This window comes from Marmota marmota, unplaced genomic scaffold (assembly GCF_001458135.2).
Source record: "Marmota marmota marmota unplaced genomic scaffold, marMar, whole genome shotgun sequence".
Classification (NCBI taxonomy): domain Eukaryota; kingdom Metazoa; phylum Chordata; class Mammalia; order Rodentia; family Sciuridae; genus Marmota; species Marmota marmota.
Window position 1 is genome coordinate 27,115,750 of NW_026000221.1, and position 25,731 is coordinate 27,141,480.

At 36.0% G+C, this 25,731-nt stretch overlaps 1 protein-coding gene across 1 annotated transcript in view; it reads left to right on the forward strand.

Annotated features, from left to right (window-relative positions):
• Brd7 (bromodomain containing 7) overlaps positions 1 to 24,754 on the forward strand; it is a gene marked incomplete at its 5' end in the record, with an annotated part of 39,125 nt that extends 14,371 nt beyond the window's left edge. The window contains 14 exons of the mRNA XM_048792224.1: positions 193 to 250; positions 4,019 to 4,163; positions 7,202 to 7,312; positions 11,689 to 11,873; positions 12,860 to 12,983; positions 13,609 to 13,684; positions 15,936 to 16,043; positions 16,585 to 16,720; positions 18,529 to 18,640; positions 20,032 to 20,088; positions 22,257 to 22,371; positions 22,673 to 22,816; positions 23,035 to 23,178; positions 23,557 to 24,754. Coding sequence (XP_048648181.1) covers positions 193 to 250; positions 4,019 to 4,163; positions 7,202 to 7,312; positions 11,689 to 11,873; positions 12,860 to 12,983; positions 13,609 to 13,684; positions 15,936 to 16,043; positions 16,585 to 16,720; positions 18,529 to 18,640; positions 20,032 to 20,088; positions 22,257 to 22,371; positions 22,673 to 22,816; positions 23,035 to 23,178; positions 23,557 to 23,618 — 1,577 coding nt within the window. The remainder of the gene's footprint in view (positions 1 to 192; positions 251 to 4,018; positions 4,164 to 7,201; positions 7,313 to 11,688; positions 11,874 to 12,859; positions 12,984 to 13,608; positions 13,685 to 15,935; positions 16,044 to 16,584; positions 16,721 to 18,528; positions 18,641 to 20,031; positions 20,089 to 22,256; positions 22,372 to 22,672; positions 22,817 to 23,034; positions 23,179 to 23,556) is intronic.
• Between the last annotated feature and the right edge of the window lie 977 nt (positions 24,755 to 25,731).

Here is a 25,731-nt window from a genome sequence, read left to right on the forward strand (position 1 = left end):
TTTCTCTTGCTGCATAAGAGCTTTAAATTAGCTTTGGTTTTTGCGTTGATATTGTAAATCTTCAGCATATTAAGATAAATGGAATTTCTGTATAAGATATTATTTATGAATGTAGATAAAGTCATAGAAATGAAATAGTACTCTCTAGAATTTTCCTTTTTAAAATACCCTTTCCTGTCTTCTTTGCTTCAGAAGTAGAACAGACACCCCTTCAAGAAGCTTTGAATCAACTGATGAGACAATTACAAAGGTAAATGTTTTTCCAACATTTTTATACAGTAGAAATCAAAATAGTAAACAGAGAGGTTCCAAATCACTTTTTCATATTTTTTTTTTATTCTCTAAAGCCACATTTTGTGACCTGAATCCAAATGTACCTGCTTTTAAAGTGGTTGGTAAATATTTTGCCTGGCAATAGAAATACTACATAAGAACTTTTAGACGTTCTTATTTGGTTGTTTTAACTGGCAGCTTGTAAGGGTTACATAATACCATTAATGACAAATTTCTCTTTTTCCAAAGTAATTTTTGATGTTAAAAAACTTTCAAGCCAGAGTTGGTAGTGCTTGCCTGTAGTCTCAGCTACTTGGGAGGCCGAGGCAAGAGGATTGCTGGCAACATAGTAATACCCTATTTCAAAATAAAAAATTGAGGGTACTGGAGATTGAACCCAGAGGGCTTTTACCGCTGACCTACATCCCCAACTCTTTTAATTTTTTATTTTGAGACAGGATCTCTCTAAGTTGCTGAGGCTGGCCTTGAACTTTAAATCCTCCTGCCTTAGCTTCCCAAGTTGTTGGGATTGCAGGCATGTGCCACTGTGCTTGGCTCAAAGTAAAAATTTTTTTAAAACTTTAAATCCAGGAATAATTCAGATATTTCCACTTTGCTAATAGATGGAAGTACCTTTTGTATATTTGTAGAGCACCTATGCCGTGAGTGTTAAGCAGCTGTTAAGTGCAAGAGAAAAAATAAAATACCATAAATAGGATGCCTCTTTCTTAAATACAGAAATTCCTTCTAAAAACTTCAGCAGGTAGGGCTGGGCTTGTGGCTCAGCAGTAGAGCGCTTGTCTAGTACATACAAGGCCCTGGGTTCGATCCTTGGCACCACATAAAAATAATTAAAATAAAGGTATTGTGTCCAACCACAACTAAAAGAGAAATATTTTTTTTAAATTTTTTCTGCAGGTAAATTAAACCAATGTTAAAATTTTTCATTTTATATTTTTGTTTGCTTGTTTTGGGGTTTTGATACTAGAGATTGAACCCAGGCCCTCATATATTTGAGGCAAGTGCTGTATCACTGAGCTAGCTATTACTGAGCTATATCTCTAGCCTTTTTTTTTTTTTGGAGACAAGTGTCTTGAGTTGCCCAGGCTGGTCTCCAACTCATGAGTCTCCCAATAGCTGTGATTATAGGTGTATGCCACCACATCTGGCAAATGATTCTTGAAAGGCAAATAAGAACTCACTATTAGAACATTTATTTTAATATTCTTCTTTACTCAGAATTTGAATTTTTATCTCAAAGTTATTTACATTATTGACAGAAGATTCATAGTTACAGGCCTTGCATTCTAATAGTTTACTTTCTTATTACTGTATTGCCCTTTCATCTCACTGTGTTGTCCTTATAAGTCAATGCAGAATATACCATAAATACTTTTAGAAGATAAAGCCTCTAGTGTGGTCTATATTCTCAGTACCTATTTAGCTTTATAATTAAGATCAGAAGTTACTGGTCTTTCCTCATTTTTATTGTTAACAGTCTTGAATAAATCATTCATTTATTATCCCAAAAGACTGAACCGGTAAGTATTGGGTATTCATTTTATCCCAATTAGAAGTTGTGGCTACAAAATATTTGTTTGCCTTTTAGTTTTATTTGTTGTAACATAAGGCCAGAACATAGATTAATAATGTTACCCTAAATAAATCTACTTAAGAGTCTGTCTAAACATGTTACCATTGCTCAGAACATTTTGAGAATTAGAACCCAGAGCCACATTCTTTTATTAAGCCTTAGTGACTGGATGACTTCATTCTTGAGACTCAGAGCTAAGCCTGGTTTAAAAAGAAAAAAAGAAAGAAATTGGTAATGCTATTTTTAGTCAAAACTATGTGGGGCTGTATATTAAAATGTCTAAATTTAGGGAGTATAGATCATTTGCTCTGAAAGGTAGTTGTAAGAGTTTATCCATAGATGAAGACTGGTTTATAAATAGTAATTACTATGGAAAGCTCAGATTTTGATGTGTAAGTTCCAGACTTCATATTTTTTGCCTTTTGTTATCATTTTTTTTTTAAAGAGAGAATTTTTTAATATTTATTTTTTAGTTCTCGGCGGACACAACATCTTTGTTTGTATGTGGTGCTGAGGATCGAATCCCGGCCGCACGCATGCCAGGCGAGCACGCTACTGCTTGAGCCACATCCCCAGCCCAGCCTTTTGTTATCATTTTTTTAGTCTGGCATTTTTTAAGTGTAAGCATCCTTTGGAAAATAGAGGCAGATATACATAGACCTGATTTCAGATTCTAACTCTATCCTTTTTAGATTAGAACCAATGATTTTACTATTCTAAGGCTCAGTATCCTCATCTATCAGTGAAGGTACCATAACCTTGGTGGTTTTTGTGAAGATCAGATATAAAATTCATCATGCAGACCTGGCAACAGGGTAAACATGTTTTTAAAATTCTTGCTGTTATGACTTTTTAAGCCATTTTTGCTGTTATTATTTGGAGTGAAAAGAAAAAAGAAAAACTGATCTGCGAAAGTCCAAAGGGATTAAAAAAAGTCAACCTAATGACTTAATCATAAAGATACTGATTGTCAATCCTGGTAACACTAGAAATACCAATTCCTAATATGCAAATATCAATACCAGAATTCAGCCTTGAACATACCAATGCTTGGACCTTCCTTAAGAGATTCTGATTTAATAGATCGAGGATAAGTCTTCACCATCCCACCCCTGTTGGAATTTATTTCGAGCTGCTCTGATTCTAATGTACAGCCAAAGTTAAGAACCTGTGATAGCTAGGTGTGGTGGTGCATGCCCATAATCCCAGGGCTCAAAAAGCTAAGGCAAGAGAATCGCAAGTTCAAAGCCAGCCTCAGCAAAAGCCAGGTGAAGCAACTCGTTGAGACCCTGTCTCTAAATAAAATGCAAAATAGGGCTGGAGATGTGGCTCAGTGGTTGAGTGCCCCTGAGTTCACTCCCCGGTACCAAAAACAAACAAACCTGTGATAGAAAACTGGTTTTAGGGGCTACAGATGTAGTTCACTAATAAAGCACTTACCAAACATGTGCAAGGCCCCGAGTTCAATACCCAGTACCAAAAAAAAAAAAAAGAAAACACTGGTTTTTAAAAATTTGAGGGTATTAAGAGGATCTTAAAACAATGTCCGTTTTTTACGCAGAACAGAAGTCATATCCTTTGATTACAAAATATGTACATGTGGACCTTCCTGGTGCAAGCGTATTAGTTTAAAAACTAACATGAAGAATTGCAGATGTACATTCATAATTATTACTTCTGCCTTTTCCCCATAGTTTCGTAAAAGATATGCAGCACTAACCTCCCAAAGCCTGAGACATTGGTCAGTTAGTCTAGTAGGAAATTTATTGTGCTTCATTTTTTCTCTATGTAGAAGGTGCTTTGATTTAGGCTACGTATTTAAAGAGAAAGATTCTGTCTTAAGGGTACAACTAGTGTATACTATAAATTCTTTCTTTTTTTGCAGTATTGGGGATTGACCCAGTGGTGCTCTACCACTGAGCTTCATCCCAGCCCTTTTTGTTTATTATTTTGAGACAGGGTCTTGCTAAGTTGCTTATGCTGGCCTTGAGCTTGCAAACCTTCTGCCTCAGCCTCCTGAGTTGGAATTACAGGTGTGCGCCACCATGCCCAGCTTACATCTAAAAAAGTTTTCTCCTGATTTCTCATTGACCAATAGATTTGTTTGTAGTAGAAGTAAAAAATAGCATTGCCTTTTACATATCTTCACAGAAAAGACCCAAGTGCTTTCTTTTCATTTCCTGTGACTGATTTTATTGCTCCTGGTTATTCCATGATCATTAAACACCCCATGGATTTTAGTACCATGAAAGAAAAGATCAAGAACAATGACTACCAGTCCATAGAAGAACTAAAGGTAATTGTAATTATGTGTGTTTTAATTGTTGAAATAGACCAAGCTATCATACAAAATAATGTGCATCTTTATTAAATTGAGATCATTAGAAATTTGCATATCTGATATTAAGAATTTTGATTGACCTTTTATTTTGCAGAAAACAAAGTTTATTTTAATATTCAAAATCTTGCATTTTTCTACTTTAGAAGAATTAATGACCTTGGTGATAGAAAATCAGATGAAAATAAGCCTTCTGTTATCTTTTTATTATTTTTATGTTAGTGAAGACTTTAATGTGTTGTGCGGTATATTTCCCCAACATTTATAATGAAAAGATGTTAGATTTTTAACTTGAAATCAATATAAGTAAATTAATATTTTAACAAAAGTTGAGTTTTTCTATTTCTAAACATAGAAGATGTGCATGTCTTCTAATAAAAGAATAAATTGGCTTATGTAAAAATACTAAGTTTAATTACATTTTCTAGGTTGATGAAAGTGAATTGCTCCCTGTGTTCAATTCTGCTGTATTTGCTGAGCACATTTTTTTTCAGCTTTAAGAGGAAAATAAAATACGTAAAAGAACTGAAATACAACCAAAAATTAATGTATATGTCCAATGTTGTAGTTGAAGTTTTTTTCATATTTAAGTCATTTTGGTACTTGTTTACTTCAGGGTTACACTTTTTGTTTTAATTATACAGAAAAAAAGAAACCATATGTGTTTAAAATCTGCACAGAACCACAACAAACTTCAATGGTTTAGATAATAACTATTTTACCTTTATTTTCCCCATAAACATGGTGTTGCTCACTTGATGTAAAGGTTAGATCCAAATCATTTACAGGAGGAAAATGGTAAACATTGTCCTCACTTGGTTTCCTTTTTTCTTTTTCATTTACATGTTGATCAACTGAAATTATGGAAAACAACAACATTTAATTCTTATGTGTAGGTAAAGTTCTGCTTAATTCTGAAAAGCCTGAAATCCATTATCTCTTATTTGGAGAAATGGAAACTTTTTTCAGTGTTTCATCTGGTGAAAATTAGGTTAAAAAATGTATATTTCAGCATATTTCAGATGTTATTGTTGCTTAATAGAAAAGAATTTCACAGTCTGGGATTTTTTTTGTATTTGTTAACAGTTTTCCTCTGATCTTTTGCCTATATAACAGGAAGGAGTAGAAGTTTGTCCCCTGAGTGTTTTTAAGCAGATTCCGGGTTTTTATAACTGAAATAAGGCATTTTTAAGATTGAAGTTTTCCACATTAAGAAAAGTGTGTAGGAAGATTCGTCTTTTTGAGCAACAGAATGTCGTAATGCAGAGGCTGAGGCACACACCTGTAATCCCAACAACTCCGGAGGCTGAGGCAGGAGGATCATAAATTCAAAACCAGCCTCACCAAATTAACAAGACTCTATCTCAAAAAACAAAACAAAACAAAAATTAAAGGGCTTGGGGTATAGTTCAGTGGTTGAACCCCTGTGTTCAGTCCCTGGTACTGAAAAAGGAATCTAAAAGTTGCCTTGGGCTGGGTATTGTAGCTCAGTGAGTTCCTGGGTCTGCTCCAGAAACACAAAACAAATCAATCAATAAAGTCACCATAACAGATCAGACCTGTTATCATTAGTATGATCCAGTACTTTCTTGTCATTTCATAGGCTTATTTATTTTCTTGCCAGTTTTAGCCAAGGTCATAGTCATCTGGTGTCTGCTCATTTGCCTGACCCAAAATTATTATATATATTATATATATTTAATAATTCTTGATGGAATGGAAGCTTTTTAGAAAACCTATAGCCACAGTTTTTTCTGGGGTCCTCTGAGTAGCCGTGGCTAAGTGTTTGGAAGAACCAGGAGCCTGCTAAAATTACATGAAAATTCTTTCTTGTGTACGTGTGTGTATATACAGATACATACATATGTAACACTTGAGGAGTACCTACCTCTGTATCTTTCATCAAATTCTTAGAAGTCCAGGATCCAGCAAAATCCTGAGTTATTAGAGACTTGGCCATATATTCTTCATCTATTTTAAATGTAATAGCAAATTTATTTGACCCTTGAACCAGTCTTATCATTTACTTTATTTTATTGTTTTATTTTTTATTTTTTTCATTTACTTTAAATACAATTCGGTCTACCTAGTCTCATTCCATTTAAGTGTGATATCTAAGCTATCATCATTAGCTATTAAATAGTGAGATTTGAATGTTTTGTTTTAAATTTGGAGGAGTTTATAGGAGCAATTCTTTGTTGGGTTCTTAACATTTTGACTTAGTAGGGCCTTGGCATGATCAATCTCCTTATAGATATATAAATTTCTTAAACATGAAAAGAATAGTGGAATCAAGTGCTTCAGCATAAGTATGTGTATTTGTGCGTATACACACACACTTTGCAATTTAAGCCAAAAATACAGTTTTGATAATTTGGCTACTCTAGTCAACATGTTTAAACTCCTTGAGGTTGTATAGTTTATTTCATATTGGCATTTTAGAATATTTTGCAATTATTATATTTATGATGGCATCCAAACACTTAAAAGAAAAATAGTATGTTTGACATTTCTGGTCAGATGACTTGAATTTGACAGGAAATATTGTGGTAATTTAGACCCTTCCCAGTTTTCAGTCAAAATTTGAAATAAAATACTTAATACCCAAATGGAAACTTAAAATATATGTTTTAAAATTAATAGTAATATTTTTAACTACGTGAAACTATTCAGCTGATATTATTAAATATGAGATAGAAGTGTTTTCTTCACATTCTTTTTGTGTACATTAGATTATACTGAAAACCTATTTAAACTTTTCATCTGTATCTAAAGTTTATACAGAGGTACTATAAAATGCTTAAGATTTGGAAACAAATTTAGCAGTATTTGCTTTGTTGGAGAGTCTTAAAACTTAATAACTTGCTATGAGTATATTTTTAAGAAACATTGACAGAAAAGAATGTTGTTTTTAAAATTCTTGCAGGGTCTGGGTAATTTCAGGCCAGGAATTGTTTTGTTCTAATGTGTTTTCTCGCTTAATATTCTCTCTGTAGGATAACTTCAAACTAATGTGTACTAATGCCATGATTTATAACAAGCCAGAGACCATTTACTATAAAGCTGCAAAGAAGCTTTTGCACTCAGGAATGAAAATTCTTAGCCAGGTAAAGGAAACTTTTTGTCATAAATAATTATTAATCTATATCCCTTTGTTTTATGAGGATACAGATTTGTCTTGCTGACAGATCATGTTAAAGTAGGAAAAATTGAAACAAAATTTCAATAAAGAAATTTATAGTAGTAAGGTTCTCATTTGGAGTTGATATACATAAATAATGTCATTCACTTATAATTAAGAGGTTCCTGAATTATTACTCATCAGACAGATTTATTTGCTGTGGGAGAAACATCAAACTGGATTCCAGGATAAGATTGGATAAAGTGTGAGACCTTTCCAGAGGAAAGCTGTTTCCCTTTATAGTGATGGAATCTAATGTTGCGTTCAGTCCTGTTTCTAATTCCCTTCTAGTGGAAAGAAACAAAATAAACAAATGAGAAGTAATTTGGAATTGTCTCACAGCCACACAACTTGAATTGTCTGTGCTTCTGCATACCTTGAAGGACACGAATTAGTGCATAGAATGGTGGGAGGAAGGTTTGCAAAAGCACAGACCCATCACTGTCAAGCTACATAAGAGAGCTTAAATATACGATACTTCAGATAATAACAAAAAGTTACGTGAAAGCCCTTGGCAAATAAGCCAAGTTGATCACTTTGCATCTGCTGGGAGAAGAGAAAAACTTGCAAGATAAGTCTCATCTTTGAAGTTTTCTCACAGCTCTGAGTAGGATGAACCTACTATTTAGAAACTACTTCAAGGAAATTGAGGGTCCACCCTGGCACCATACATAAAGAAAGTTTTAATTGTGATTTCCAAGATGATGCTTAGCATAAAAGTTCTTATTCCAGGTGAGAACTAGAATAGGGGAAGACTGAAAGATAACAGCCAGCTACAGGAAGGATATTGCAAAGAGTGGGCAAGGTACAATACAGGAGAAAGGAATCTGAATTAAAAGCTTGAGCGCAGGCCCTGGAGAATTAAGGAATGGCAAAAATGAACCATGTGTTTTGCATATGGTTTTTTGATTTTTATGGTGCTCACTGGTATTACAGTTTTATATTTTAAAAATATGCCTTGGTGTGCTGATGTCTGAGTGTCTGTGTGCTTCTCTCTGAGAGATTCTTGGATCCACTTAAACTAAGGAAAGAAAAACATTTGGATTGATGATTATATTTGCACTCCTAATATGTAAACATCAGTTCCCTCCCTTTCCTAAAGACTTGGGAAACTGTGATGTGAGCCAGTGATATGATACATCTTTGACAAAATTTGCACAGAAAAGAACACTATAAAATATTTGTTCCACTTTTTACAGGAAGATGCTCAGAATCTTAGTCACATTCCAAGTTTCAAAACCTGACAGTGCTTGCTTCTTGTCATTGTATTCAAAGTAAAAAAGTGCATTCAGCCAGTTATTCCTTCTAAAATATGTACATTGAATTTTGGTGGGAAAGTCTAATTTTTTTGTTAACAACTCTGATTTACCATTTTTTTTCTTTAATGCAGTTAATATAACATGAAAAAGATTCTGATATCTCTTGAACTTCACTAGGGTTGAGATGGTAGGAAGCACAGAAAGTAAACTTCTCCCCTTTCTCCCTCCCACCTCCTTCTCCTCCTCTTTCTTTCTCTCCCCCATTTCTTCTCCACCCCCCCCTCCCCCTTTAGTTGTCTTCCCTTTTTTTCAGATGTCTTCCTGGGCAGGAGCCCTACCCATCCTGTGTTATAGTTTCCTGTTGACTCTTCTCTCCACCCTAAATGGGAGGGATCCTTACAGCAGTGATTTTAAAATGTTTAAATTTAGACTTAACTGTTAGAGTTAACTGTACTAATAAAAGTATGCCCAAGAGAGCCCATCACATCCTTCTGTGAATGGTCTTATCAGAGATAACGTTTTTTGAATGTCCATTGAAAAGATTGTACTAGAGTCATTGTCTTTTTTTTTTTTTCAGTTACACCCAGATAGTGACTATTAGTAGTTGTGTTATTTTTATAAAGAATGTACAGATGAATAATTCTTTTGATTTCCTGAATAAATAACTTGAGTAGAGTTCTAAATGATAGTACAAACAGTACTATTCTTAACATAATGACTTTGGAATCAGACAGGTCAAAGTTCAAGTCCCAGCCTCACCATTTACAAGTGGTATGCCTTAGGCCTTTTTCCTATAAGGAAGTAATATCACTTACCTCATAGAATTATGTCTGGGAGAAGCACTCAATAAAAGCTATATTCATGACAAAGACTCCTTCATTTAATATTGTAAAATTGGGGATCAAAACAATATGCTTGGCCTTTCTCCATGAGATAGCCTTTATTTGTCAGCTCTGACAAATAAACTCTTCTGTGTTTAAAAAAAAAAAAAAAAAAACAACAGTATGCTTAATTTGGAGAAAAAGACATGCTTGCAAAGTAAAATTATTGTACTTTTCCCTATGACTTGTTTGTAAATTTAGAAAATTTTCTCTAATTGAATTTATTTTGTGTATGTTGTGTTTTTTAAAGTTCAGAAGTATTCTTATTGTAGCTTTTGCTTCATAAAATATAAAGTGGAAATTAAAAGGTTATTTAGAACTTTGTGATCTGAGCTTAGTTGTTTAATGATTTATTAGTAGCTACTATGTACCAATCCATTTTTGCTCTTTTGGTACTGGGGATTTAATGCAGAGGTGCTTTACCATTGAGCATATCCCAAGCCCTTATTTTGAGACAGGATCTTGCTCAATTGCATAGGGCCTTGCTAAGTTGCTAAGGATGGCTGTGAACTCATGATCCTGCCTTAGCTTCCTGAGTTGCTTGGATTATAGGTGTGTGCCACCATACCTGGCGCCAACCTATTTTAGGTACTAGGTATTTTTTTTAAGTGTGTAGTAAAATTAGACATGTAGTAAAATTCGGTAGGGGATTTTTGAGGTCTTTCAGGGTTTTTTAAATGATACTATTCAATTTGGCAAGGATTCCAAGAAACTTTATAACTAGTATAAACTGATAAAACTTTTCTGGAAGGCAGTAAGTATCAAAAGTCTTAAAAATACTCATTCCCTTTGACCTCTGCTTTTAGGAACTTATCCCAAAGAGAGAAAAAAATTCCTATAGAGATTTATTTATAATATTTATGTGGAAATTTGGATATCTTAATGTCCAGTTATAGGGTTTATTAAATCATTATAGTTACATAGGACTAAATACTTTATAGCTATTAAAAACATTTTTTAAAATATTTAATGAGATATTATGAGGAACTGATTGTAACTTATTAACTAAAACAAATATTTTTTTCCAGATATTTAGTATAATTCTAATTTGCTAAAAATTTATCATAGCTTAGAATAGTATTGTTCCTTCTAGATGATCAGTTAACAAGGTTTTATTTTCTCTACTCATATTGTTACTTGTCTATGTAAAATATGGTTTTTTTTTCAATAGTTTTAAGATTATTTTAAAAGTCCAGTAAAAATGGCAGGATGCATGTTCTTGGGGGGAACTTCACCATCTGCGTTACTGGTAGAGCATAGCATGATGAGAAGAGGCCCCCATGAGTGACAAGAGGTGTGATGCTAGTTCACTGGTTCTGTAACCTTTGGTGAGTCATTTAGAGCTTCGGTGCTACATTTCTTGTTTGACCTCTAGTTCTTTCCAGTTTTTTATTATTCTGTGAAAGTTTTCCCTACTGTTGCAGTTTATCCAGTGACAACTCTCAGAGTTAAAAGGCAGAACAGTCAATAGGAACAAGTTTGCCTCTTTAAAGTTTACCCAGAAACCTCAACCCCTTAACCACAATGAAAATTTCACAGCACATCATTGCAGTGGAAAATTAAGCATGTTTCACAGAGTAGAAACAAGGTTTGTTGATAGGTAAGAACATTATGCACTCTAAGAAAGGAATTATGCTAGCAACCATTTGTTCTCTCAGAGGCATGTCATTTTCATACAAAGCAAAATGGCAAAGTCATCAGTGATCCCTATAGGATACCAGATTATAAAACTCCTTCACATGCTCCATGTTTTAAATACTTAATCATTCTTAAGTTTCAAAAGACAGGCCAGTCTATTAAATATAAACTTTAAATATACTTTTTTTACTTTGCTCTTTTTAATATACTATTAAGCTAAAATTTACTTTTTAATTTCATTAATACAAAGAACATTTAGTCTTAATTCACACTCTTCTGTTAACTTTCTAATGGTACAGTAAAGTTGTAAAGCTTTCTCTTACATTGGAAATTAAGTGATCTGAATTAAAGGAATAGACATCATTGTCCTGGTTCCTAAATAGAATACTCTTATGGTGTAATTACATTTAATTATTTTTCTTCCCTATTTAATGATAGGATGAGTGCAAACTCTTGGGGAAAAACAATGCATTATTTTTAAAGTCAGTGACAGCCATACAATAAGTATTTTTGAATATTTTTAGGAAAGAATCCAGAGCCTGAAGCAGAGCATAGACTTCATGGCAGACTTGCAGAAAACTCGAAAGCAGAAAGATAGAACAGAGGCCTCTCAGAGTGGGGAAGACAGCGGCTGCTGGTTACGAGAGCGGGAAGACTCTGGAGATGCTGAAACACAAGCCTTTAAAAGCCCCAATAAGGACAATAAAAAGTAAAGAATTTTGGAATATTAAGGTTAAACAGTCATTTTCAAGCTAGTGAAAGGGGGGAGGGAATACTGATTCGAGCCTAACTTGGGAAGATAAGTCCCAGTCTATCAGTGGCTGTTGCTTTGTATGAATGTCCATTTGGATCATCTGATGTTTCCTCCTTCTCATAGAGAGCACTGTATGGAGTTGTCCGGACAGTTCAGTAAACAGTTCTGAATGTACATTTACTAAATTATTTTTAAAGCCAATAAAAATCTTTAGGAACTCATATTGTCAGGGAATTTATTTAAATAGAACTATTTATTTCAGGGGAAAAAAATGTGTATTTATAACCTCATTCCTAATGAGAAAGGAGTTCAGCATAAGCACATTTAGAGTGCCTTCCTAGACAGATGGTCTGTCACTGAGATGTGTGCATGTTTTCCACTAAACGTCAGCTAGTGGGAGCAGTAAAGCCTCTGGTCCTCCTGGCACTGTCCAGCATGGCTGAACAGCAGGCATATCCACCTGCTTACAGCCCTGACTGCCCAGCACCGCACTGTGAACTTCAGGGAGGGCCCACATTAGCACTTTGGGATTTCTCCTATCAGAATAAAAAGAAAGTAAATATGTGACAAGTTTCTTTGTTGTTTCTAAGGTTTACCCATTTCAAATGTCTTGTTTTCTATTTAAATTTTTAAAAATTGAATTTAAACAACTGTATATTCCCTCCCTTTCAAGGTAATATCTGAAGTAGAATTCATTTTTGTTAATGTACCCAGAAAAAACATTTCAGACAAGTAACACTGGACAAAAATTGTGGAGGGAAGTAATCACTGTATTAGGTCTGTCTTCCTGTTTGTGCATCATTAAGGAACTTATCAGGTCATTAGAGAGCAAAGCTTAAATAGTGACAGTGGTGCAGATGTCTCCACTTACTATATTCATATTTGGAATTCATTTTGATGTTTTGTCTTACTTATACTTTTTAACTTAATGTGTGTTTTAGGAAAGACAAAGATGTGCTTGAAGATAAGTGGAGAAGCAGCAACTCAGAAAGGGAACAGGAGCAGATTGACCGGGCCGTCCAGGAGTCTGGTGGGAAGCTGACCCGGCGGCCAGCCAACAGTCAGGTAAGGGACTCTTCTTCCCCCACCAACTTGGAGCCTCTAAAACTGTTAGCTTTTAAATTTCTTCTGTGTTTTTAATTCATGCTGCCATAGAGCTCTTCATCACTGGAACACTCAGAAGAAAAAGAATATGTTTGTAAAATTTATGATTACTGTGTCCTCTTTTGCTAGGATGTTGTTTTATTGTTTGTATTTTCCAGTGAATTTAATGTGCTCCAAAATTAGAAAGTGAACCACATACTTTAAACTTACAAGAAAACATTTATATCCTGGCCCTTTAAAATCATACTGTTGAGCACATTGTCAAGCACCAAGTGGACTCAGACCTGAGTGAGCAAGTCACTCCCCTTCTCCAGTCTGCAGTATTCTCCTTTGTTGAGAGTTGGGGAGAACCAGGAGGTGGCCTTCTATAATCTACACAGTCCTTTAAAATTCTGAGATGTCCTTACCTTCCAACTGTCAAGCCTGTCAACACCTATATACATGGAAGACAGGTGTGAAAGTCAATATTTGAGTTTAATAGACACCTATAATGTTACTTTGATTAAAGCATGACTTTCTAGTGTGCTTCTTTTATGTGGGAAATAGATAAAACTTTATTCCATTTGAATATTTTGGGTCATTGCAGTGCGAATTTGAAAGAAGAAAACCAGATGGAACAACAACATTGGGACTTATCCATCCTGTGGATCCCATTGTAGGAGGTAGGATCACAGCAAGACTGCACATGAACTTATGCTATTTGGCAAAAGTAATCTGGGTTAACATCTTAAAGTTGCAAACCTAAATTCAACCATATCGTTATCTTCAAAGAATTAGACATCATGCATTTCATGATAATGGCTTGCCTTCACTTAGTGAAGGAATGAAAATTCTTAGCCAGGTAAAGGAAACTTTTTGTCATAAATAATTATTAATCTATATCCCTTTGTTTTATGAGGATACAGATTTGTCTTGCTGACAGATCATGTTAAAGTAGGAAAAATTGAAACAAAATTTCAATAAAGAAATTTATAGTAGTAAGGTTCTCATTTGGAGTTGATATACATAAATGTTAATTTATATAACAAATACCCATTTTTATAATGTTATAAGAAAGATAATTGGGAATACAGAAATTGATAATGACACAATTCCTACACTTTAGGAAATAGTCTCTAATAGTCTTTACTGTGGCAAAGCACTGTCTTAGGAACTATAGGTGGAGCTGGGAGTGTAGTGGGGAGCAAAACAGAAGAGATGGGTCCCTTCCCCTTAGATTCTGTGGGTGGGGGAAGGAGGGTATGCAAACTAATTATACAAGGAGATGTCTGTAGTAAATACTACACACTTGTCTGTCATAAACAAAGTACTGGAGAGGAATAGATCAGCCATGATTGTATATAAGAGAAAGTTCCTCCCAAGTGTTTGGGGGTCCCGGAGGACTTACTTAGGAGATGATATTTAAGCAAGTAAGGGACAAAGGAACAGGTAACGGACTATCGAACCACAGGTGAAAAAAACCTGAAGCAGGGAAGAGTTTAATGCAGCTGAAGACTAAGTGGGCAAGTCTGTTAATATTAATGCTCCCTAAACATCACTAGAAGAAAGGGAGCCAGAATGCATTTTTCTTAACAAGACTCATGTTTTCCTTTCATGTGAACTTTTCATAGTAGAGTTTTATGGTTTTTGGCCACAAAAGATGCCACAGCATTGAAAACATTGCTCTTTGTAGTGTAGCTGTGGTGAAAATCTGGTAAGGGAAAATGCAGCTAACCTGGATTTAAGTGACTCCCTGAGATGTACCCGTTTCTTTGTCTGGTCTTTGCTCTCACTCTGGTTTCCTGCTCCTGTGGGCATAATCAGATATGGCCAAAGCTAACTTGAGTCACACATACAGCCAGCCACTCTCTCAAGAGGCCACTTGGCTGGTTTAAGGTGGAAGACAGCCTTGCTCATTATCTTAGCTTTACCCTCCCGGTGGAGGTGCCAGTACATATTAGGAAGACATATTGCAGATGATTCACCAAGAAGATAGGGTCTTCTGATTTCAGTGTTTGAAGTTTTTTACAGGTGCTTTCATCCCACTGATCACTTGTGGCAATAACCTCAAACCAGCTTTAGGAGAGAAATCACTCTTTCTATTGGAAATTATTGGGGACCACTTTTCTCCTGAAATCATCCTGCTAGGTGCCCTCCTCATGATCTCTGCTTATATCATATATTCCCAGTTCCAGTACAGGAATTCAATCCTGGTTTACCAAGATCACATTTTTTAAAGGCTATGTGTCATTACAGTAAAAGTATACCTGTTATAGACATTAATTTATCCTTAATGCATTATGACCTCTTATTTTTAATCCAGGTATTTTTCTTTACTTAGTCTTTTCTAACCTTCCTACTCTTTTCCCTCCACCTTCTTAACATTAAAAGACCCAGCTTTTAAATCTGTTAAATCTGCATGCCTATAATTAGCGACTTGGGAGACTGAAGCAGGAAGATTGAAAGTTTGAGGCCAGAACTTAGTGAGAACCTATCTCAAAATTTAAAAAAAAAAAAAAAATATATATATATATATACACACACACACACACACACACACATACATATATATGGAATATGTATTCACACGCATATACACAAAGGGGCGATTTAGCTGGGTGGTAAAGTGCACCTGGGTTCAGTCCCCAGTACCCTCCCCCTCCCCAGCAAAATCTTATCTTTAAAGATGAAGTATAAAAAAGAATTCTAGGAAGCAATGGAGTATGATGAAAAGGTCCAGATTTTTGGTCCCAGGTCCACAATCCTGCCTTTCTGAATTGAAATTTACTTGTCTTAAAAGTGAATATTAGTAAGAGCTACCCAGCTCCTTCACAGTCGTGTAGACAAGATGAAGTACATGAAAGCACTCAGCAGAATACCCTATGGATCTTTCCCATGTATGCCTCCTTCATTGTACTTGGTTTTATGTCTCAGAACCAGGCTACTGCCCTGTAAGACTGGGAATGACAACTGGAAGACTTCAGTCTGGAGTGAATACCTTGCAGGGGTTCAAAGAGGATAAAAGGAACAAAGTAACCCCAGGTGAGGCTTCTACATAGTTACCAAGTTTTTTCTCTACTCTTGCTTCAGGGAGTTAGAGAAAGGAAACGTAATTACCATTCATTGCTTTATTCACCAGCTCTCTTGGTGGTTTTTTTGCAATATGAATTAGATATTTCATTAACTTCAAAAGAAACTAGAAAACTAGGTATTAGTATTCAAAATGAGTTTTGTTCTTTCTATTTTTCCTCTCCCTTTGTGGAAAATAATTCACTTGAATTGCAACTTCACAGGTAGGGTCATCCCTCTGTGTCTGTGGATGCCATACCCATGGATTCAACCAAATACAGATCAAAAATATTCAGAAAAAAAATCATGTCTGTGCTGTGAGCCTTTTTTCTTACTATCTCTAAATAATATAATAATATAAAACAACCATTTTACCATCTGTATCTTAGATTTGTATACCAGTCAGTGAAGTAGTAAAAGTTAGAAGAGAATAAACTTTTATTAAAGTAAGAAATTAGATTGTCATATAAACTAAAAAATAGTATTATAATAATGGGTTTAATTTTTTCAACAGTGTTATACTTGAATTATGGACCCTACAGTTCTTATGCCCCACATTATGACTCCACATTTGCAAATATCAGCAAGGATGATTCTGATTTAATCTACTCAACCTATGGAGAAGACTCTGACCTTCCAAGTGATTTCAGGTGAGTCACTAGTTAATCAATGTTCAGAACACAACATTTCTCTAAAATATTAATATACAATATGTGACTTGTGGATAGACTTACAGAGTTATCCAAAAGGTAGAAAATGTGCTCAGTAATTTTTTAAGTTGACAATAATAGACCCATAATTGCCTTCCTTTGATGGAAACAAAATATTTTAAAGAGAGCATATGTCCTTCTTATGTGTTTCTTACAGAAATCAGATGCTGTGTACCTTGATTAATAACAAAAGTTTAGGAGCTTGTTACCTCAGAATGTTGATGTGTTTCATGTTGCTCTACTGTGACATTTTGTGTGTCAATGAGTTATGTTCCACAGCTGATCAGTTTGGAAACCCATGGCACGTTTTCCCCAAGCTCTGAGACATAGGACACGATGACTTGATTCCTAAGGCAACCCAATACAAGCTTGTTTGCCTACTGTGCACCTACCAGTGGTCTACCAGACAGACCATTGCAGTTATATTCATCCATCCCTTGTTGCATTTTTCTGTGGGACAGTAACTTCTGTGATCCTATTTAGGATACTGAACGCTTTACATCCCATTAACATAATGAGATACGGTGCTGATTTACCAGGACTGTGGCTTAGTGTGAGGCATTGAGCTTGGATATTTCCTTCTCAGCACTGGTACCTTGTAAACTGTTATTATGTAAAAGAACTTGATACTAAAGATTAACCAGTTCCCTAGTTTTCTGACAAAGGGAAAGTCTGTTTACTTGTACAGAAATGTGTGGTTTTGCTGTTTTTATAGGTAGGTCCCTAAGTTAGAGATTAGCTGTTTCAGATCAAGCCATCTATATACTTAGACTTCAGCAGCTTAAACAGATTTTTTTTGATTATTCATCTGTACATTCCACAAATAGGCAGTAGCATGCCCACTATTCTAGATGCTGGGAATTCCATGGGGAAAGAATAGTGTCAGAGTCCTGTGCCCTCCTGTCAGATGGTAACATTGCTTTGGAGAAAGAAAAAGGAAGATAGAATGCTAGGGTGAAGGGGAAAGTGGTCAGAGAGGTAATAGGTGAGAATAGATTGTCACAAGGACTTGGAGTTTTAAATAAGATGAGAGTCCACTGGTAGATTGTGAGCTTATAATTCTAAAAGGGTTCCTCTGGCTTCCACCCACTAGGCAGAAGTTGGGAGACTGCTGTCATAAACCAGATGAGAAATGGGCCAGGGGAGTAGCCATTGAGGTGTTAAGAAAGGATCAGTAATTAGTACGATTTCTCAGCTGGTTGAAGTGGGGTATGAGAGAGAGAAGACAGCATGAGTCCAGCATTTTCAGACTTAGTTTAAAAGATGTAGTTGCCATTCACTGAAGAAACATGCTGAGAAGGGGAAGGCCTTAGAGCACTGCTTGGGATTCAGCATTTCGGCTTTCAGTGCATGAGCATGAGATGCTGGTGAGACATTCAAACCCAGGTGTGACTTGGACAGTTTAGTACACATGAAAATTCTGAGGTGAACGATATCTGTAAGGGGACAGGGTGTGAAAGGGAAGTACATGAAGCCCCAAGGACTGAGCTATCTCTGAGGTCTTATTTTTCCTTGGAGAGCCTTCAGAATAATTTCATTTTCACTGTGATCTTGATATTGTTTAGTTCTCTGGTGACAATGAATTTATTACTGGTAAATATGTAAGTATAGTCTTTCTTCTAGAGAGAAAGTTTTATATCATGATGTATAAACCAAGGACATCTAATGGAAACAGTTGGTTATGACAGAAGGATTAACAATGGAGATGATTTATGCGGAAGTGACTTTCTCAACTCTCTCTTTTTCAGCATCCATGAGTTTTTGGCCACATGCCAAGATTATCCATATGTTATGGCAGATAGTTTATTGGATGTTTTAACAAAAGGAGGGCATTCCAGGACCCTACAGGAGTTGGAGACGGTAAGAACGCTGCTAAACAAACAGGGCGATTTATTACTGGCTCAGAAACATTAGTCACTCAGTGTTATGAAACCAAGGATTAGCTAGTGTGACAGCTGAACTCCATGGCCCTCCCAGACAACCCAGCCTGGGTGGAGGCCATGGTGGAAGACAATGAGCGGAAAGGAGTCACCAGCTACCAGGACCTGGGAAGGGCAGAACATGCTAATATTTCCTGATCTTGGGAATGTGGGATTCAAAACTGGGGTTTACAACTCAGAAATCAGTGGGTACTGTGTACCCTAACAAAAAAGGGGAAAGTCTTCTCACTGGCTTGAAACTAGGTTCACTAAAACAATAGGAAATGCCCTTTTCCTTACTATACAGTTAATAGCCTAGTGGTAGGAACCTTGGGTTAGAAAGTAAAAACTGCCTTATTACTGTTTTATATTAACACTTATAATCTGTCTCAGTTCATAATATGGAGTAATTCAATCTTAGCTCAAAAATTAGAACCAGAATATGTCCCTACTGATGTATAGGAGAGTGTATTTTCAGAATGTTCTTGTCATTATAATTAGAGGACCCTACACGTCTTGGAAATCATTGCTCTCTCTCTCTTTTTTTTAAGTACTGGGGATTGAATCCAGGATGCTTTACACACACTACCTCCCTAGTCCTTTTTATTTTAAGTCAGGGTCTCGCTAAATTGCTTAGGGCCTGGCACTTGTGATCCTTAACTTTCCTTTGATGATTTTGGCAATATATTTCAAAATGTAATTTTTCTGCCCTTTGATCCAGCTGTTCCTCTTTTCATAATTTATCCTAGAAAATAAGAGATTTATATGAGGATACATTGTTTATGATTTTTAGAAATTGGAAATTAGTTATATCACAATACAACCTTTCAAAGAAAGATAAAATTTTAATTGATGTCCATGATGCATATTTCCATGGTTTACGTGTGCATAATCTCTTAACAAGTAGGATTATAGGAATTAACTATATTCTCTGTTAACATTTGCATATTTTACAATAATTCTCTACTGTCTGAGAATATTGCTTGATTGCTACCCAGTAGTCCCTAGAGTTCCCTTCTTGTAAGAGACTGAACCTATTGTTAAAAACAGATTCCATTTATTTAGTTATATGCTATTTACCAAACACCTTCTTAAATATATGGATAGGTTTTTGTTCAGGCATGGAGCTCAGCATCACCAATAAAAGTACAACAACTCACAGAGTACTCTCAAAATGCTAATTACATTTAATTCGTTTTTATTTAAAAAGTTATATTCTAATAATAGACACTCTAATTTCTTTTCTCTTGCCACAAAACTTTGTTTTCTCATTTCTCTATTTGTCAATCCATACTTTTTTTCTTAAAATGTTGTTTTTCTTTATTCTTACAGTCATTGCCTGAAGATGAAGTCCAGGCTAGGACACTTGACACAGCAAAAGAAATGGAGGTGATTATATTTTATTCTTTTCAAGAAATGTTTAAATGAAGAATAAGCTGAAAGACCTAAGTGATGTATTTTAAAGTAAAAATATTCAGTATTACCTATGGTAGAAAAGCTTATCTTGGCCTGTGGAGCCTAGCAGTACTTGTAAGGTATTCGGGCATGTAAACAATGGAATCAAAACCAGTTTACATGGAGTGAGTGCATGGGGTGTGGACACCCAGGGTGGAGGAGCTCACTGGTCAGGTAGCTCTGAACAGGGCTAGCAGGATGCAAAGGCGTCTCCCAGCAGTGGGGTCAGATATCTGGAGCAGGTATCTGACAGTGAATGTGACAGATGAATCTGAGAGAGGAGGGCATGTGCACAGCAAGCTCAGAAAATATAACCAGCAGTCCCTGGGGAGGACAGGTGGTAAGCCTGTGTAGGTGAGGACCCCATGATGAAGTCTTCTCTATAGTGCTGAGACGCTGAAATCTTATGGCATATAGTGACTTAGACTAGTATACCAATATAAAGGAACAGAATAAGGATTTGGGGGGGCGGGGTTGTGGCAGTGGTAGAGCACTTGCCTAGCATGTGTGAGGCACTGGGTTCGATACTGAGCACCACATACAAATAAATAAAGGTCCATTGACAACTAAAAAATATTTTTAAAAAATAAAGAATAAGATTTGGGAAATGCAGTGGGATGAAAATTAAAATTACCTAGTTCCTGATATTGGTGATAGTATTATTAACTCATAGGACGTGAAGGAAAAGGAGCACAACTTTGACAGGGAAAGAAGTCATATTTGGTTTCAGATGTGACAAGTGTGGTGAGGACATTGCCAGAGGTATGGGCCTGGCACTTGAAAATCTGGGCTGTTGTTTGGATCTGGAAGTTGTTGGTGTAAAGGTGGAATTTATTTCAGTCATTAGAGACTACAGGGAGAATATGGAAAAAGGTTGAAGGACCGAACCTTAGAGAAGACAAGTAGTTGAGTCAGGAAGGAAAACCATGGAAGAATGCTAAGCAGGGAGAGAGTTTACAATATCAAATGCCATGGAAACCCAAGAACAGGAGGCCCACAAGTGTATTTGTAATCTTGATCAGAGCAATCTCAGTACAATGGTAGAGACCAAAGGTAGACTTTGGTGAATTAAGTAAGTGGAAGAAAATTGGGTTAAATGGAGATTTAAGATTGTGCAGGGGCTGGGGATATAGCTCAGTTGGTAGAGTGCTTGCTTCACATGCCTAAGACCTTGGGTTCAATCCCCAGCACCACCAAAAAAAAAAAAAAAATTGTACAGACTTGAGTTCTCTGAGACAGTAATAGAGATAAAGCTGTTATTTACACAGCCGTGTTGTTTTCAGGGAAGGAGCCAAGAAAGATCGTGTGCTTAGGGAACAAGAGTGAAAAATCTTTGAAGACTGGGAAAGGAAGTTGGTTAAGAAATAAAAAAGATTATCCAGCTGAAATGGCAAACCATAATACCAGTGCCAGGTTGTAGTTAGAGTTTTTCTCCACTGTACACTTTCTGCCCGTATATGTGAAGGTAGAGAAGTCAAGTTTTTAAATTGCATTTGGACTACAATACCAAACATAAATGGAATCACCAGCTTTTGGTTACTTATTATCTGGATTGATGTACTCCTCAAAAGCAGTGTTGAGGTTATGGAAACTCTGAGTCTTAGGATCCAAAAATAAAACTCCACCCTGCATAAGATTTTGTTTTTTCCATGCAATCCCAATAGCCTAGCTTTGGGTCCTGGACAAGACCCAGGAAGCATCTTATATTAAAGATGTACTATAGAGATGCAAGTGTATGGACTGGGTGGGCCGAAACATTGGACTTTGAGTCTCAGAGACATCAGATAAAAGTACTTCATAATTTAGGTAATTTCTCATTACTTTATATGTGGAATGGTTGCCATATGAAGCAAATGCTGCAAACCGTATGAGACCTCATTACATTACAGAAAAGCGTGGATTTATGAACTCTTATTTTGCCGAAATTTGGGAATAGCATTTTAAAATGGTATGCTGGGGAGACATTTTTAGAAAGTCATCAAAATGATAACTCCGACATAACGAAGTAAAATAACTGCCTATAAACGTAGCCATCTTACTAATTTTTACTTAGCACTCTCATGGCTTAGCAAGTTCAAATAACTTCCTTTTTTCTTTTGAAGCAGATTACAGAAGTAGAGCCAGCAGGGCGATTGGACTCTGGCACTCACGACAGGCTCACAGCACTCAAAGCAGTAACAAACTTTGGCGCTCCAATTGAAGTCTTTGACTCTGAAGGTGAGGGTCGCAGACCATAGGTTGCTGGAAATACTGTGCACCACAGTCAGTCGAGACCAATGCTACGTTGGTACAAATTAACCAAGCCACTCGCCACAGCAAGATCTTGCGTAGCCAAGTTAAACAAAGAGTAAAACATGGCTGTGGTACTGGGTTCATTGGAGGGACATTACTTCTTTGAGGGGAGAAGTCTAACCAATAAATAGCTAAGCCTTGAAGCACTGGACTCATTTTATCACATAAGATCAAACACAAGTATGCCTAGGTTTTCCTGAGTGTGTTGGTTCTTCTTACCTCACAGAGGCTGAAGTGTTCCAGAGGAAACTCGATGATACCACGAGATTGCTCAGGGAGCTTCAGGAAGCTCAGAATGAGCGGCTGAGCACCAGACCCCCTCCCAATATGATTTGTCTTTTGGGTCCATCATACAGAGAAATGCACCTCGGTATGTAGCACCTCCAGTAAGAGGAGAGTTGGGGGTTGCTTAAAGGAAAAAACTTCCAAGTAATGACATCACTATAAAGTGACTCTGGAATGAATACCATGGAAAGTGTGTTTTTTGCATTAATGCATTCATGTTCTGTTGTATTTTTTTATTTATTTTTTAATTATCTGAAAAAACTGCTTTTCAATGCCTGAAACTGTTTTTATTTTTATTTCTAGCTGAACAGGTGACCAATAATCTTAAAGAACTTGCCCAGCAAGTAACTCCAGGTGACATTGTAAGCATGTATGGAGTTCGAAAAGCAATGGGGATTTCCATTCCTTCCCCCATCATAGAGAACAACTTCGTAGATTTAACAGAAGGTACGTACCCTGTTTCCCTGTGAGTGTGGGAGGTGCAAGTAAAAGGAACGTCTCAGTCCATTCCCTTGAGATAGCATTGGAAAGGTTTGTCTGGGATTTTTTGAATATGTCGAGGGTTTTTGTCGTTAAAGATAGAACCCAGGGCCTCACACATGCTAGGCAAGTGCCCTATACTAAGTTAAACTAGGACCTTGTCTGTCTGATTTTAAGGTATAAATCTACTTTTACTTTACAATGATGACCTAATAATGCCACCTATTCTCTATCCTTGAGTATGGTACAGAGGGCTATCAATAGTCTACTCAATGCTAGCTTCGTCTTCACTTCCCATTTCTAATTAAAAGGAAAAAAACTTAGTGATGTGGTATTGTCTTTCAGATTTTGAAGAACCTGAGAAGACTGATGTTGCTGAGTGTGGACCTGAAGCCACTGGTATTTGATTATATATTATGTATATATTTTTTTCATTCTGAACTTGAAAATGCATTTGAGAAGATATTAACTATTTGTAAATTGTGTTTTTAATTAAACTTTGGAACAGTTAATTTTAATGTTCCAGAGATTGAACTTCTATTAGGTAATAAAGCTGAACCTGAGAAGAATACTGTGCATATCAGCTAAGTTACCTCTTGGCCTTTTCCCAGAGTATATCTGAGGATGTGATAGGAAACCTTGAAACATAGCCTTTTTCATGGTCATCCCTTAAAAAGAAAGTCCTCAAAATAATCAAAATCCCTCATATTTCACATTTTCCATAATTAATTTCTCACTAAAGAAATCAAAACCAATAGTTCCTAACCTATCAGATTCCATCTCGATTAAAGTGGCCTTCAGAAGAAGCAATATGGCTTTGGGCTATTGCATACCTAGGCAGCGTTCTTTCAGAATAATGCTAGTACTTTTTTCAATAGCCCCATCCAGTGAAGATTTTCCATCATTATACCATGAAAACAAATCCTTAAAATAATTTTAGGATGTGCTGTGCTCCCTGCATACCTGATGGGAATTATGTACTTGTGTGGTAATTAGGTGCCCCACACCCCTTAGAATAAGCAGATGAGATTTATAACACTGATTTTCTTGTTTTTCATTTTTCAGTAATTGGGAACTGCTAAAGGATAAACCAGATAAGATACTAAATCATCCCAGAATAGATCAGGGAATTACCAAACTTAAAAGGAAGTTTATTTCCTATTTCTCAAAGATCACCTGTGCCTCAGCAGTGCCCCCTAAACTAATAATCATTTTTATCAAAAATACAAAGGTCACATACCAAGCAGAGACCATGAAACACACCCCTCTATCACCAGCCACTAGGCTGAGATGAATGGTGATTTTTCTGAATGTAACCTGTCTAAACTAAAAGGCAATTAGGGCTGGGGTGGAGTTCAATGGGAGAGCATTTGCCTGGCATGCTCAAGGCCCTTGGTTTGATCCCCAGCACTGTAAAAATGAAATGAAAAAACATAGCATAAAGTTCAATACAGAGTTCTGTAAAAACTCAGAAAATCCATTTTGTAAAGGAAAATTGATTCTCTTGAGGAAGTTAAAACATGACCTAGTTTGTGTTAAAGTTCAAAAAAAACCTATTTGAATTTTTTTTTTTTTAATCAGGTGTTTAATTTCTAAAATATAATTTTGGACCATCCTTCACTTAGATCTACTTGGCTTAAGTAAGTTCCTAAAGATCAAAAGGATATTTTAAATCAGAACACCTTGAGACGTTCAGGTTTTCCACATTGCTAATTTAATGTATGAAAAGCAGCCTATCACTGGCAGTTTACAAAAATAAAAGATTTAAAGCAAATATTATAGATCTACAAATATTCAATATACAGAACAAATCCTTGTTATTTGCATGCACTGTGAGCAGATTTCTGTACAATGACCTATTATATACACAAAGTATACAGTGGGTAATGATCATCTGTTTTGTTGGGAAATTTCCTTGGTAAGTAAATCAGAAGACGTCAGTGTTAATTTTCGGTAGCAGTGACGCTGCCTTAGTAGAAATTTTTAAGCAAGTGCTCGACCTATAGAAAAGATATTTATTCCTATCAGATTTAAAAAAAAAAAAAAAAAACTGCAAGTGATTTTTATGGTCACAACCTGAACATTAAAGTATTCTTATCTGAGCACAACACTTTAATTGAAAACTCCTGTCTGGGGATTCTGTTACTGAAGGAAAAAAGTAACTTGAATATTGAAAGTAGAAATTTGAGGCCAGTGTACTGACATGTCTACCTTTCATCAGCAATATAAACCTTCTGGATTCTTCAGGGGAGCTCTAGACGCTGCTAGGTTTTGAGAACACAGATTTCAGTATAGTATTCACCTGAAATCAGCCCTTACTTGAAATGTCAGGGTCAAAGAAGGCTTTTTTCCCTTACCATCATTTTTGTCAGAAAATTCTTTCAGAAAGCAAATTCTTATAACAAATGCATACTGATTCTGATTGTATATAATACATCAGACTGCCACAAGCCCACCCCAGCACCTTTTACAAATTAGATCAGCACCCCACCCCCCCCCTCCCCCCGGCCATTCCTCAGG